Genomic DNA, 13,636 nt, shown 5'->3' with positions numbered 1-13,636 from the left:
TAGTAAACTGTACTGTATATACCTGGAAAACTCATGCAATTATGACTATATATTTATTATATCCTAGCAATCACTACACTACAATTTGTGTAGTGAATGAAGACAAAAGTACTATTAGTTGTAGAGTATTCAACATTTGGTCAGAATCCTGTTTTGCAATGCCAGACAATGATTAAACAATGTCAAAACATGTGTGATGAATCACACAGATATGGTATCTGACTGATACTGGTGGAATGTGAGGTTGGGCAAGGAGGCCTTGGCTTGCATTTGTGCATCAAAGGTTGTTGTGACTACTCCACCTCAGTGGGTCCGCCTCTCCCAGGAGACCGGAACCCAGAGCTGGTAGCAACAAGGGAAGAAGGCTTATCCTGACAAAAAGAACTGGATCTGTCATGATTTGCCAATTCCTCCATCTGCGCTCACTCGTTCAGCCGCAGCTGCCACTTATTCCCTAATTAGTCCTTCTCCTATTTAAACAAGTCATTCTCGTTCACTCCTGGTCAGTCCGTCTGCAAACTTCAGCGCATGCAAGGCAAGCACTTTTGACTCCGGCTCCTGTTTCGATCCCGACCTGTTTCCTGTATTGATTCACGATCCAAGCTCCATTCTCATGTCACAGCTACCTGTATCCTGATTCTGTTTCCTGTATCGATCCCTGATCCAAGCTCTGTTCTCCTGTCCTGGCTAGCCGTATCCTGCCCGATTCTGTTTTCCTGAACCGATCCCTGGCTTCGCGCTTGTCACGGCTACCCGACTTGTTCCGGTCTCCAACCATGCTCCGTCTCCCGTCCCGGTTTACTGACTTGTTCTGATCTTCGACCACGCTTTGTTCGTGAGGACTTCCCTGCCCAGCGAGCACCAGATTGCTGTCTTTTCATCTTGCCCTGACTTCCCCTATCCCTTAATAAAGGATCGTGTGAAACGTTACGCATTTGGATCCCCTGCTTGTACCGGTCGTGACAGGATTCAACATCCTGGCCGGTCCTGACCAAGTCTCAGCTCAACAAGCGGCCAGAGAACCTTGCCAAGTCAGCAGCCAAGCTTGATCAAGCTAGCGGTCAAACCAGTGGACAAAGCCAGCGACCTCAGAGAAGCCTCAAGCCACCAGGAGTCAACCTCTCCTTCAACATTCTGCATCCTGTGGTCCTCATCCCAACAGGGTCTTAAGCCTAGCAGGATTCCTCATCGCTCTAGGCCGGGGACATAAAGACTGGGCCGTCATCTTCATCGATGCAGAACTTAGCAGAACATCTCGTTGTTGCTGGGTATTGGTATAGGTGTGACCTTAAAGGGGGAACTCTATCAAACTACAATAACCTAATAATCAAGCCAACGTTGTTGTTTATTCAAATGGTGCCAGTTGAAGTTCTCAACTTCTAGCTTCTTCAATAGATGATTAGACAAAAAAAAAGTCCATAAATCCAAGAGTGTGTGTGTCTGGATTAAAGTATATTTATAAAGTATATTTTCTGACATAATGATCTAAAAACGCATGTGCTGCTCCAAAAAGGCGAGACGAGTTTTGAAAAGAATAAACTCGGCTCTTTAATTCAATTGGTCGATGGATTGTTTATTAGAAGAATTTATTTACCACCCATTTTCTGTCAGGACCAGAACAGAATCAGGACCCAGTTACGTAACATTTACCACAAGTTTTATTGAAAGAAAGAGGAAGTGCTGCGCCCACGATCCGGTGCTCGCTGGACGCGGGAAGCAAGCCGCTCACGCTAGAGCTAAGATTTATGGCCCGAGCCCGAACCCGAACCCGAACCCGAGGCAATTTCGGGCCGGGTCGGGCCTGAAATGTCAGTCATACGGTCGGGTCGGGTCGGGTTCGGTCCTGCTTTTTTTTTTTTTTTTTTTTTTTTTTTTTTTAAATTAATTAATAATGTGTTAAATGTTCATTAAAAATATATACTTAAACTATGTATGGATACTAGACCAAGGAATACTTGTTATAAAATAAATATCCGGTGCTCGCTGGACGCGGGAAGCAAGCCGCTCACGCTAGAGCTAAGATTTATGGCCCGAGCCCGAACCCGAACCCGAACCCGAGGCAATTTCGGGCCGGGTCGGGCCTGAAATGTCAGTCATACGGTCGGGGCGGGTTCGGTCCTGCTTTTTTTTTTTTTTTTTTTTTTTTTTTTTTAAATTAATTAATAATGTGTTAAATGTTCATTAAAAATATATACTTAAACTATGTATGGATACTAGACCAAGGAATACTTGTTATAAAATAAATAATTTGGATAAAACGGAGAAGGAGCTGTAATTGCTTTTAACGGAGCCAGAGCATGCTCTGTGCACGTGACGTGACGTGAATGCTGTCCTCTTAATAATCTTCCCCTCCGCAAATTCGCGTGATTTTGGCCTGGTATCCCCGATATGGAGTCGGACCAACAAGAAGTTAAGGATAAACTCAAAAGAGGAGAACTGACGAGGAAAACGCACTCTGGTAAGAGTCAAGTGTGGAGCAATTTCAAATTGATAGTAGAAAATGATACACAGACTTGCGTTGGCTTCGCTGAGTGTCAATGTGGCAATTTGCTCGCATACGATAGCAAAAAGACTGGGACCTCGACGCTGATCAGACATTTAAAAAGCTGTCCTGGCAAAAGTAATGAACGTCAGACATCTATATTATCATTCGTCCCAAAGACAGTTATTATATTTAGCTCGCTTTATTGTTTTAAAAAGCGTTTTATATAGAATACGATCGGGGGGGGGGGGGGGGGGGGATTTTCATAGGAGTCGGAAAAGGGCACAACACGTCGTCAACACCCCCTCAATGAAAGTGCGCTAAAATCTTAAGGACGTACTACTACTGCTGCTGTGGATTATGGCCCAATGATCAAGTCGTCAAAATGACGGACGCCCTTAAATGTTTTCGCTACCTCGAAAAAAAAACCCGTCAATGACAGATTGTCGCTTAATGTAACATCTGCAGTGCAGACACAGAAATATAAAAGATGTAAATGTTTATACAGTTTTATTTAACTTAGGCCTAGATGTTGTAACAAAAGGCAGAGTTTAATTTGTTATCATAAATCACCCCTCCTTATAAATAAAATATGTAATTTCGGGCCCCTCGGGCCGGGCCAGCAAATCCAGTTAATTAGTCGGGCTCGGTCCGGGTCGGGTTTATTACCCCTCGGGCCTGCGTCGGGCTCGGGTGCTTTTTTTGGGCCCGATCTTACCTCTAGCTCACGCAATCGGATCGTGATCCGAATACGGAAGTGGATCTTCTGTAACGGGCGATGGCGGTGTCAGGGACGGAAAAACAGGTCTATAGCCGGGACAGGAGACCAGAAACGTGGTCGGGTCAGAAACGGGCCATAAGCCAGGACGGGAGAGCAGACGTGGTTGGAAACAAAAACGGGTCATAAGACGGGACAGGCGAGCACATGTGGTCGGGATCAAAAAAGCGGTTGTAGTCGGAGACAGACGGGAAGATCAGGAACGGACAGGTGAAAAAACGGGAACAAAAACGTGACAGGCGGAAGTCAGGGTAAAAAAAAAGGCTTGCCTTGTAGCAACAGAGGTTTGCAGACGGACTGACAACAGGAGAGTGACAGGGACAGGGTGATTCCAATCGGTAATCATGACATATTCGCTACCCAGTAACACTAATGAAGCAATAAACTCAATAGAATTCCATTGAAAAGATACAATCCATGATTTATTACAGAAAAGAGTGATATCCAAATGATCTTATGTTACATTGGTTTTATACACTTCAATACATATATATATTTTTTACATGTAAACAAGAACAAAGTAAACCATGTATCTACTCACGTCACATCCTCCCGCTTATCAAAACAAACAGCCTAAATCTTTATTGTCAATCATTCACATCTCAAGTCAATTCCATCCCAAGCAATCAGCAAGTGCATATCAAGCAGTTATTACTAATTATTACAATAGTCTCACTTTGTGCTATTGCCAGAAGCAGTAGGAGGCATTCGAAACAACGTTTTTTTTCTCTCTCTCTGTGCAGACTGCATACTTGTGTAGAGGAGCTAATCAATAACCATTTGGACAACTCGTTGTCAAACGGATGAATCCATCCCCTTTGTCTGTTTTTAAAGTCTAGAAAACAGCAACACTTGAAAATGGACTTCTTCCACTAAACATGCGTCTTCTCTGGCTTCTGTAAAATCCTCGGTATTGAAATAAAAATATGCGTCTGTAAGACAAACTTATTGATGTTAGTGCTGCCCGAACGGAGGCACTCAATCATGCAAACTGGACTGTACAAGGATTACATGCATAGATTTTCAATCTTTACATCGAAAGGAACCTGGATGATCTTCCTTACAAGTTTAGTATCTCTGATGTAGGAAAAAAAAGTGTATTTTAAACACAACTCAAATAATCCCATATATTAGGACAGCTTTGTTTTTTAGAGTCAGAAGGAACAAGAATAAACGGTATCCCCCACAAAAAACATGGAGCATCATTGCTTATAACCAGTTTTAATTCAGTGACGTGTTGTGAGGTTCATGTCTGGTGAGGCACAGTCAGATTTATGACTCAATGGTCCCATGTTTTATTTATTATTTGATTCGCAGAGCGAGAACGCAAGATATGAACTGGAGCATGGAAAAAAAAACGTTCTATTGTCTTACTTTGTTATAAATGAGGTCTAAGCACTGTTCAGTTTGAATGAAACATCAAAATAATAGATAATCCTCTATTATGAAAAACAAAAGTTTGGATGTGTCACGGTTGCCATGGCGCCCAATTGGTCCCGCCCGTGTGGCGCAAGCTGCGGCTAGTTGACAGATTGGCTTCCCTTCTTTTTAAGCTCAGTGCTCTAACTCACCCTTTGTCAGTTCGTCAACGAACCTCTGCACCCGCAAGACGTGGGTTTAGACTCTGTCCGGTCTCCTACTTGTGTTTCCTGTCCGGTATTGTTCCCGTCTATTTTGTCCTGTTTTATATTGATTTCCAGTTTCGTTCTCATCTAGTTTGTCCTTTTTAATTTTGATATCCAGTTTTGATATCAATCCTGTCTGTCCCGTCCTGTCCGGTATCGACCCCATCTGTCCGATTTCTGCTCGTGCAATTGGTATCGATCCCGTCAGCCTCTGGCTCCCTGTCATTCCACACCAGACTGCTGCCTTACGTCTCCCGCCCAACGAACGCCGAATCACTGGCGTTTGGGTTAACGTGCGTGACTGCCCCATTTTCCGTAAAATAAAAGCTTGTGTGAGAAACGTCACACATTTGGGTTCTCCTCCTGTTACGGTTCTTAACATGATGCTAATTCTACCTCTAATTCTATCGCAATGGGCAATTCAAAATCTTTGGTCTCGATATCGCCCTCTGCCATGAGGCAAGAGAATTGCGTGCCTCGCTCTGCATCTCCCCAGCACAGTTGTACATCACATACCATATTGTATTGATAATATTCATAATATATTGTTAACATTCGGCGATTTGGAAAATAAGTATTAAAAATTGTGAAGTTATATAAGAAAAAGTTAACCATGTAATATATTTTTAACTCTATACTTCCATGCTGTGCCTCACCTGCCTTCCCTGACCGCACGGTACTGATATGATTGTATTGTACAACATAAGATAAACAAAAGGTGATCAACGGCAGGCATCCTGTGGACACCTGAGAAACGCAGACAGGGCTTCTCAAAGTAAGCAAAATTAAAAAATTAAAAAAAATACAAAAATAAACAGAATAAATCATCCATATACACAAACAGAACAGCAACACAATTGATTTTTTCCAACAGATAAAATAAACACAACTAAACAGTATTCCCTCATTTTCATGGTGTAAATGTGACGAATTTCTGTATCCTTGACTTTGAAAAAAACCTGTATATTTTTAAACTTTTCCATTGCATGTGTTATTACATTTTCGTGGCAAAAATCAAAACCAAGTTTAATATGTTTAAAAATATTTTTTTTTGTCAAAGTTTGACCAGCACAGTGATGTAAGTTTGTTCTTGTTTACTATTTCTCTTCCATTCAATATTTTAAATAATGACGGTAATAATTCTAAAATAATAATCCCAAAATAATAAATACATCAATAAACCCTTGAATAATTAATCATAGTATAGTTAACAAAATAAAAACAATATTAACTACAGTGGCCCCTCTACATACGGGATTAAATTGTTCCCAGATTGAGCTCATATCTAAAAATGTGCCCTATAAGAAATAACTGAAAACCAATTAATGTGATTCCGGCCTCCTAAAATCATCCAAGTTGACCCTAAATGGCTATAAAATACATTTTCCTGATCACGTTTTATTAAATATTATTGAAAATAAAAATAGATTAATAAGATAAATCCGATATTAGATTGAAGAAAAGTGAGTTTATTATGAGCACTTATTATGGAGGAAGTCTGCGATTGCTAATTTTATGACTTAAAGCCAGAGTGTGTAGTATTTGACCACTAGATAGCACTGTTGTCTAATGCGAACAAAAACCAATGCCACGGCATGCAACAAGACAGCAGACAAACATGGCTGAGACTTAATTAAGGATTTCTTGACCTATGATTTTTTAATAAAAAAATATTATACACTGTCCCTTTAAATGCACATGAGTTTTCTGCATGATACAATAGCAGCAGCGCCTTTATTTTTTAGTTACCACTGACGTTAGAACACAATGCTATGATTAGCCGATCTTTCATGGGCTTGTGGCCCGGCAGCTTTTTGTCCTCAGCGTTGATGAATTTCTTGAGTAGAATTTTTATTCACGATAAGGCCCGTCTTATAGCAGTTAGACATTTGCTGCAGGATACAACCCTCTTCAGAAATTAGTGGAGCGAAAGAGCTGCGTAAACTCTTTTGCGGCTTTGGTATCTGCACTCGCTGTTACCACAGAGAGTGTGGATATTCTCATAACCAGGATTTTCTCTCTTATTGGGCAAGATTTTTGCTTGAAATACATCTCGTATATCTTTTTTTTTTGTAACAAGAGTAGCTCGTTGTAATTCCACTTCCTGAGAGTGATCAGGATAAACAACTGGAAGCAGAAACTCCTGGTGAAATTCTACAACGCCAACCAAGAGAGCATCCTAATGTACAGCATCATGGTACGCAGGTTGCTCCGCTGTGGACAAGAAAGCCCTACAGAGGATTATAAACACGGCCCAAAAGATCACCGGCTGCCCCCTGCCCAGTCTGGAGGACATTGCCAGCTCTTGTTAGCTCAGCAAAGTTTTAACATGTCTTGAAAGACTCATCACCCTTTAACCGTTTTTTCAAACTGAAGATCCCACAAGGCCCGAATGAACAGACTGAGGAATAGCTTCTTCTCCAAAGCTAAAAACACACTAAACCTCAGTGATGAAACACAGTTTGAAAGTGCAATGCCCCAGTTCATAGTGCAATACCCCAGCTTTAGGTTTTAGGTGCAAGTAGTTGTTGCAGAAGAAGTATTTTATTTATGTACTGTTAAATGTTTCTACATTAGATTGTTGACTTTATTTACACTTTGACTTCATTTGGGAAATATTTTGCACATTGAAGGTATTTTAATTGTCATGTTGTCATTGTTACAGTTTTAAGTGCAACATTCATTTTCTCGGATATTAAGTGCAATATCCCGGCTAAATGTAGTTTTTATTTTAGATGTGAATATTTTATGTTTCTCTATTTATTAGTCTTTATATTGGATACTTTAAAACTGAAGTGCAAAACATTACTAATGAAGGATATTTTAATGATCGAGCCCCCTTCCAAATCTCCCCGCCTTTTCCGCTGTAACGTGGTGGCCATTTTTAAAAGTGCCGGGGCCCCCATTATCGCAGCAGTCCAAACAAAGCCCCCCAACGGTGGTCAACACTTAATATTCATACGCAAAACTTTATCGTAATTAATTGGACATTGTGTAATATTTAGCGCCCTCTAGTGATAAAAAAACTTGATGAAGAACAAAGATGATTCAAATAATTAGCAGAACTACATGAGATGGCTTTTAAAAAAAAATCTTGTTGGTCAAGAAATTTTGTTTTTATCCTACTCTGGCCATCAGTGTGTGAGTTAATAGGTAAGTGTGAAGAACATTGTAAAGCGCTTTGGAAGGTATTGAGTAACTTCAAAAGCGCTATACAGATGCAGACCTGATTAGCATGTAGAGAAGCCACTGTATAAATAAATAATGAATAAATACAAATATTTATAACACTACAGACGCTCCCCTACTTACGAACATTCGACTTACGTAAAACGGTAGACGCGAACTTTTTTTCGGGATGTCGAAAAATATCCGGACATTGCTGTAAGTTCGATTTTGTATTGTGTGCACCTTTTTCCGAGTACATGACATTACTGTAGTGTTTCTTTCCACCGTGTGGCGCTGTGAGAGGTCACCCAGCATCCACCCCGAAGAAGAAATTCGGCTTCTACTTCCTGGTTCGTGTGCAATCATAACAACTTGTTCCATATCCCTAGCGTGCAAAAAAAGTGGAATAAGAAAGCTTAATGCGGTTGAGAAAATGGTCGGATCGCTTTTTTTTCAGCCACTTTTTACCACAAAGGAGGACTTCTTGAAGCGCATCTTCCAAAAGTAAGTTAAACTCAACTTTATTCATATTAATAGAGCATATTATTGTATGAAATGTTTATTTTTAGTACAACTTACAAACGATCGTCCAGAATCTAACTCGTTCGTAGGTCGGGCAGCGTCTGTACTTCTGCAAACAATAATAAGTATATGAAATCTGAACGGAGATTCGACTATTTTTGTGAGTCATTTTGGAGGCTTGTGGTTTTGCCTCTAAATGTTTCCCAAGTCATTGAGTTTGGTCAAAAACAATGACATACAGCCTTTGTCACATTTCGAGGACCTTCATAACAATTAGCATCACAGCGCCATTAAAACCGCAACAGGCCGGGATCTTTCTCCGGAGAATAAACTTGACGTAAAATTGCCTTTTTTCCCCGGCTTGATGATCTTTGTGCAGCGAACATCCAAGCCACAGGTATGTCCGTATCCTCCAACTTTTAACCATGCTCCATCTCTTCCAATAACAAATGAAAAGCAGGCCATGAACGTTAGGGGGAATTTGCGGCCCCTGAGTGCGTACATCGCCGATATTGGGAGTTACGTTTGTTGTTTTAGGGCCATGAGACCGCAGCGGGCACCTAAGTATTTGTGACTCACAGCCCCCAAAAAACTCGCTCGATGGATTGCAGGCAAACAAAGTTATGAGAGGAGTGAGTACTTGTTGCGCTTGAAAGCGCACGTGCAGCACCAAACAGGCACACGTGAAAACGGCGCACGACTTTAGGCACAGTCATATCATTCAAAGTTCCCGTCCGGTGAACTCAAAGGTACGGAGGATCGATGCAGCCATAAATACAAATACATGTATGAATAAATAAATACCTAAAAATGTATGCTAAATAGATGAATGAACACATATGAAAATCCACCAATATGCAATTATTATGCAATTTATTCATATATTTATGCTTTATTTTACAAAGTCATTTATTTAGTTGTGTATTTTGTTGCGTATGTAGCCATTCATTTTGTCGTGTATTTTGTCGTGTATTTTTTCATGATTTTTTTTCATCTATTAAGTGGTGTATTTTATTGTGTACTTTGTTGTGTATTTAAAAACATATTTTGTGGTGTATTTTGTCATGAATTAGGTCATGTATTTTTTCAAGTATTTTGTCATTTATTTTTTCATGTATTTTGTTATGTATTTTATTGTGCACTTTGTCCTGTATTTAAAAAATATATATTTTGTGGTGTATTTTGTCATGCATTATGTCATGTATTTACCGTGTATTTATGTATTTTGTCATTTATTTTGTGGCGTATTTTGTGGAGTATTTTGTCATTAATTATGTCATGTATTTTGTCATGAATTGTTTCCTGTACTTACCAGGTATTGATGTATTTATTCATGTATTTTGTCATGTGTTTTGCATTGTATTTTGTGATGTATTTTGTCATGTATTTATTCATGTATTTTGTCATGCATTATGTCATGTGTTTACCAATTATTCATGTAATTTGTCATCTACTTCATGGTGTATTTTGAGGTGTATTTTGTCATTATTTATGTCATGTATTTTGTCATGAATTGTGTCATGTATTTACCGGGTATTGATGTATTTATTCATGTGTTTTGTCATTTATTTTGTCATGTGTTTTGCATTGTATTTTGTGGTGTATTTTGTCATAAATTAAGCCATATTTTTATTCATGTATTTATTCATGTATTTTGTCATTAATTGTGTCGTGTATTTATTCATGTATTTTGTGGTGTATTTTATCGTTTATTTTGTCTCAACAAAATGTTATCAAAGTGTGGGGGCGGGTCTATTGGCTTCCTGGTTTAAAGTAGTGTGCTGTGCACGCTATGGTAGCGCCACTGCTACCAGGAACACGGAAGCAGGACAATAATAGTTCATTTGTTCATCATTGATCAACCAATAGGTGAAATGCTCGAGCATCTGGGCCCCCTCTTCAACAAAATACACGACAAAATATCTACAAAATGCATCAATTAATAAATATATTGCATTTATGTCATATATTTTGGTATTGTGTGATATCTGTATGTGGTTATTCATATGGCATATATTTGTAAGTATTTCTACATTTATTTCTACGTATGAAAGAATCGGTCCTCCATACAAAGGCAGTCGAGCTCAACGGTAGCACAAAAAACAAAATCCTCGCATGGCTCACACCAACCAAGCACACAACACTACCGTGCACTTTTCCGGGCTTCCCGCAGACAAATGCTGTTTCTATGAAAAAAATCTCACCACGTACGAGTATTCGGCATGCTTGGACGGCAATGTGCAGTCAGTCATCGAGAACGAAAAACATGCGGCGCGTGTGAGCAGGCGAGGTGCTAGCTGCCACGCAGAAAGAGAGAGAGTGCAAGATGGCTGACAAAGACAACCGCTGCAGCCTTTTATCTGCATAGTAAACATTACATTGGAGGTGAGGCCGTCACACGCAGCAAAAGGGGAGTCGGGAAGATGCTGTAAGGGACAAGGTGGAAAGGGGATGGGGGAGCGTTTACTCTGAAGCAGCTTCAAAGTGGAGTTTTACGGTCACAGGGGAAGTCTTTGGTGAATCGGTTAAGCAGGCGGGCAAAGGGGCGAGTTTAAGGCCACTCGTGGTGATAGCGCAGTCCATTCTTCTTGCGCTCCTTCTGCAGGTGCTCCAGTTCTGCCTCGTACATCATCTCCTGCATCAGGTACTTCTCCCTGCGCATGCGGTCGCAAAGGTCCTTGGGCATGTCCGGAATCAGGTACGCGATGAAGGATTTGATACCGAAGACCAGGTGCTGAAGAAAGGAATCCACGATGTCCGGTTATGCTCATTTCAGTAGATACATGACCTGATAAATACCGTATTTTCCAGACTGTAAGTCGCATTTTTTTTCATAGTTTGGCCGGGGGTGCGATCTATACTCCGGTTGCGATTTATATTTGAAATTATTAACACATTATTATCGGTATATCATTTCACATGTTATTTTCTCACTGTAGGGCAAGAGAGCGCTTTAGGCCCGAGTTAAAAAATGTCCCCTCAAGTGAAATGCCACCGAAGGATATGTCATCCGCACAAACGTCTCTAAAATGGCTTTGTATCTCAATTTTTGGGAAAAATCAGAACAGTAAAGCATAGAACATTTGCACCGTGTACAGAAATCCCTTTTGAGCAAGGTGAAAATATTTACTTTGGTAATACGACCTTTTCTCACCAATCAGGACATGAATGTTCTGAAGATAAGGCGTCATTTCACCAAAGTCAATATTTTCAACTCACTAAGTGATTTTTATACAAGGTGCAAAGGTTCTAAGAACTTACCCCTAAAATGAGATACAAAGTCTCTCTAGTAACGTTTGCATGTGTGACGTATGCAAGGTGGGCCATTTCACGTTCCGCACAACACCAGTAAACAGCTGAGAAGACTTGAACAAAAATGGCACTGAAAAGAAAATCATTTTCTGCAGATTACAAGATGCAAACATATGAAGCAGAAAGAAAGATTTGAGTTTGCAAGAAACTTGGGGAGTGGGGTTGTTTCATGTGACACAAAGGAGGATTTTATTGGATTTAGTGGTTTGAGGTGAAACTGATAGTTTGGTAAACTTGTTAGCATGTTCTTTATGGTAGGGTTATCTGAATAATTCTTAACATGTTACATCATGACTGAGATTACCAGGCATTACAGTCATGTAACATTAGTATACCTTATTCGGCCTATTTTTTATTTCAAATTGCCTCTCAAGCCGACATGTATGTGTTAGATTTGATCAAATACATTTCTTCCAAAATAACTTATACTCCAGTATGTTTATCCTTCTTAATTAGGCATTTTTTGGCAACATTTAATCCGAAAAATATGGTTGATATCTCGTAAACTATTTTTTTCACAATATTGATCCCTCTAAAATGTGAAAGTTTGTTTTGCTTTCCAGATTCAGATTTCATTCGGATTTCACGGGGACCTGAATAAAACAACACCAGTCGACATACCTCAAAGACAATGATGAAGGCCAGTCTGGCAGCCAGGACGTGCCAGAACTGCAAAGTGAACTCGTAGGGCACCTTACTCCAGGGCGGAGCACGGTAGTCTCGGTACCTGCAGTACTCTGACTCGCTGCTGTTCTTCAGAGCACTCATGTCGAACACGGACAGGCTGCTGTTCATGTAGCCTCGCAAACACCTGCAGTGCACATCAAGTGAAACCGCTCTGCTGCTGCAATTGACATGTTCATTTTTTGGGGGGCGGAAAACCTTACTCGTCATCATGGCGGTACGCCCTGTCCACGCAGGGGCCGTATTTGAAGGCATATACGAAGCGGGGGATGTAGTCCGAGGTGATAGCGATGACGAAGGCGTTGGTGATGACGGCGAGCACGCCGATACCTTCGAGGATACCGTGCCAGATGCCTGATATGGTGAACAGAATGGCGCAACCGGAATTATAAACTGGTCGGTAAACAATTCAAATAAAACAATAATGTGTCATGGTTAACCGCTTGCAGCCCATCCTCTTCTCCAAAAGATGGCAGCACTGCCCCATTTCCCCGTTTCCCTCTCACTCCCCTGACCAGGTGCCCTTAATCAGCCAATTAGCGGACCCCTACTATAAACACTCCAGTCTCCCATGCTATTTTACCAATTCGTTATTTTTTATTCTGCTCAAAACTTTAACTCGCCGCGACAACAAGCTACTCTTGCAAAGACTCCCTTGTTCTGTCCCCTGCTCATCCCCAAACCTTTCTCACTAGCCATTTTCCTAAAGGTACTTCCAAATCTTATTTTAAGACCTTCACCACACCAAGACCACCTCCCCAAGTCTCCCCTCCTAAGCAGTCCCCTCATTCCAAGACCTTTGTCACCAGCCATCTTCTTAAAGGCACTCACAAATCTTCTTTTTAAGATCCTCGGCACCCACAGACCACCTCCCCAAGTTTCTCTTCCAAGTCTCCCCTTCTCAGCAGTACCTCTCCTCATCCCAAGACCTTCGTCACCAGCCATCTTCTTAAATGCACTCCCAGATCTTCTTTTTCAGAATTTCACCACCCCAAGACCACCTCCCCAAATTTCTCACTCAAGTCTTCCCTCCTCATTCTAAGACCTTTGTCACCAGCCATCTTC

The 13,636-nt window shown here is 40.7% G+C and overlaps 1 protein-coding gene across 1 annotated transcript in view; it reads right to left on the bottom strand.

Moving 5' to 3' along the window:
• Window positions 1-3,660: 3,660 nt before the first annotated feature.
• The window catches only part of ano3 (anoctamin 3), a 94,734-nt gene continuing 84,758 nt past the window's right edge, over window positions 3,661-13,636 (bottom strand). Inside the window, exons 24-26 of the mRNA XM_088340436.1 lie at window positions 12,775-12,925; window positions 12,509-12,698; window positions 3,661-11,309 (exon numbers count right to left, since the gene is read on the bottom strand). Of these exons, the coding sequence (XP_088196562.1) occupies window positions 11,127-11,309; window positions 12,509-12,698; window positions 12,775-12,925 (524 nt within the window). The 3' untranslated portion in view covers window positions 3,661-11,126. The remainder of the gene's footprint in view (window positions 11,310-12,508; window positions 12,699-12,774; window positions 12,926-13,636) is intronic.

Source organism: Urocampus carinirostris, chromosome 7 (assembly GCF_059441175.1).
Source record: "Urocampus carinirostris isolate Australia breed hairy pipefish chromosome 7, RoL_Ucar_1.0, whole genome shotgun sequence".
NCBI classification, from domain to species: Eukaryota; Metazoa; Chordata; class Actinopteri; order Syngnathiformes; family Syngnathidae; genus Urocampus; species Urocampus carinirostris.
This window is presented reverse-complemented; position numbering and strand designations above follow the sequence as displayed.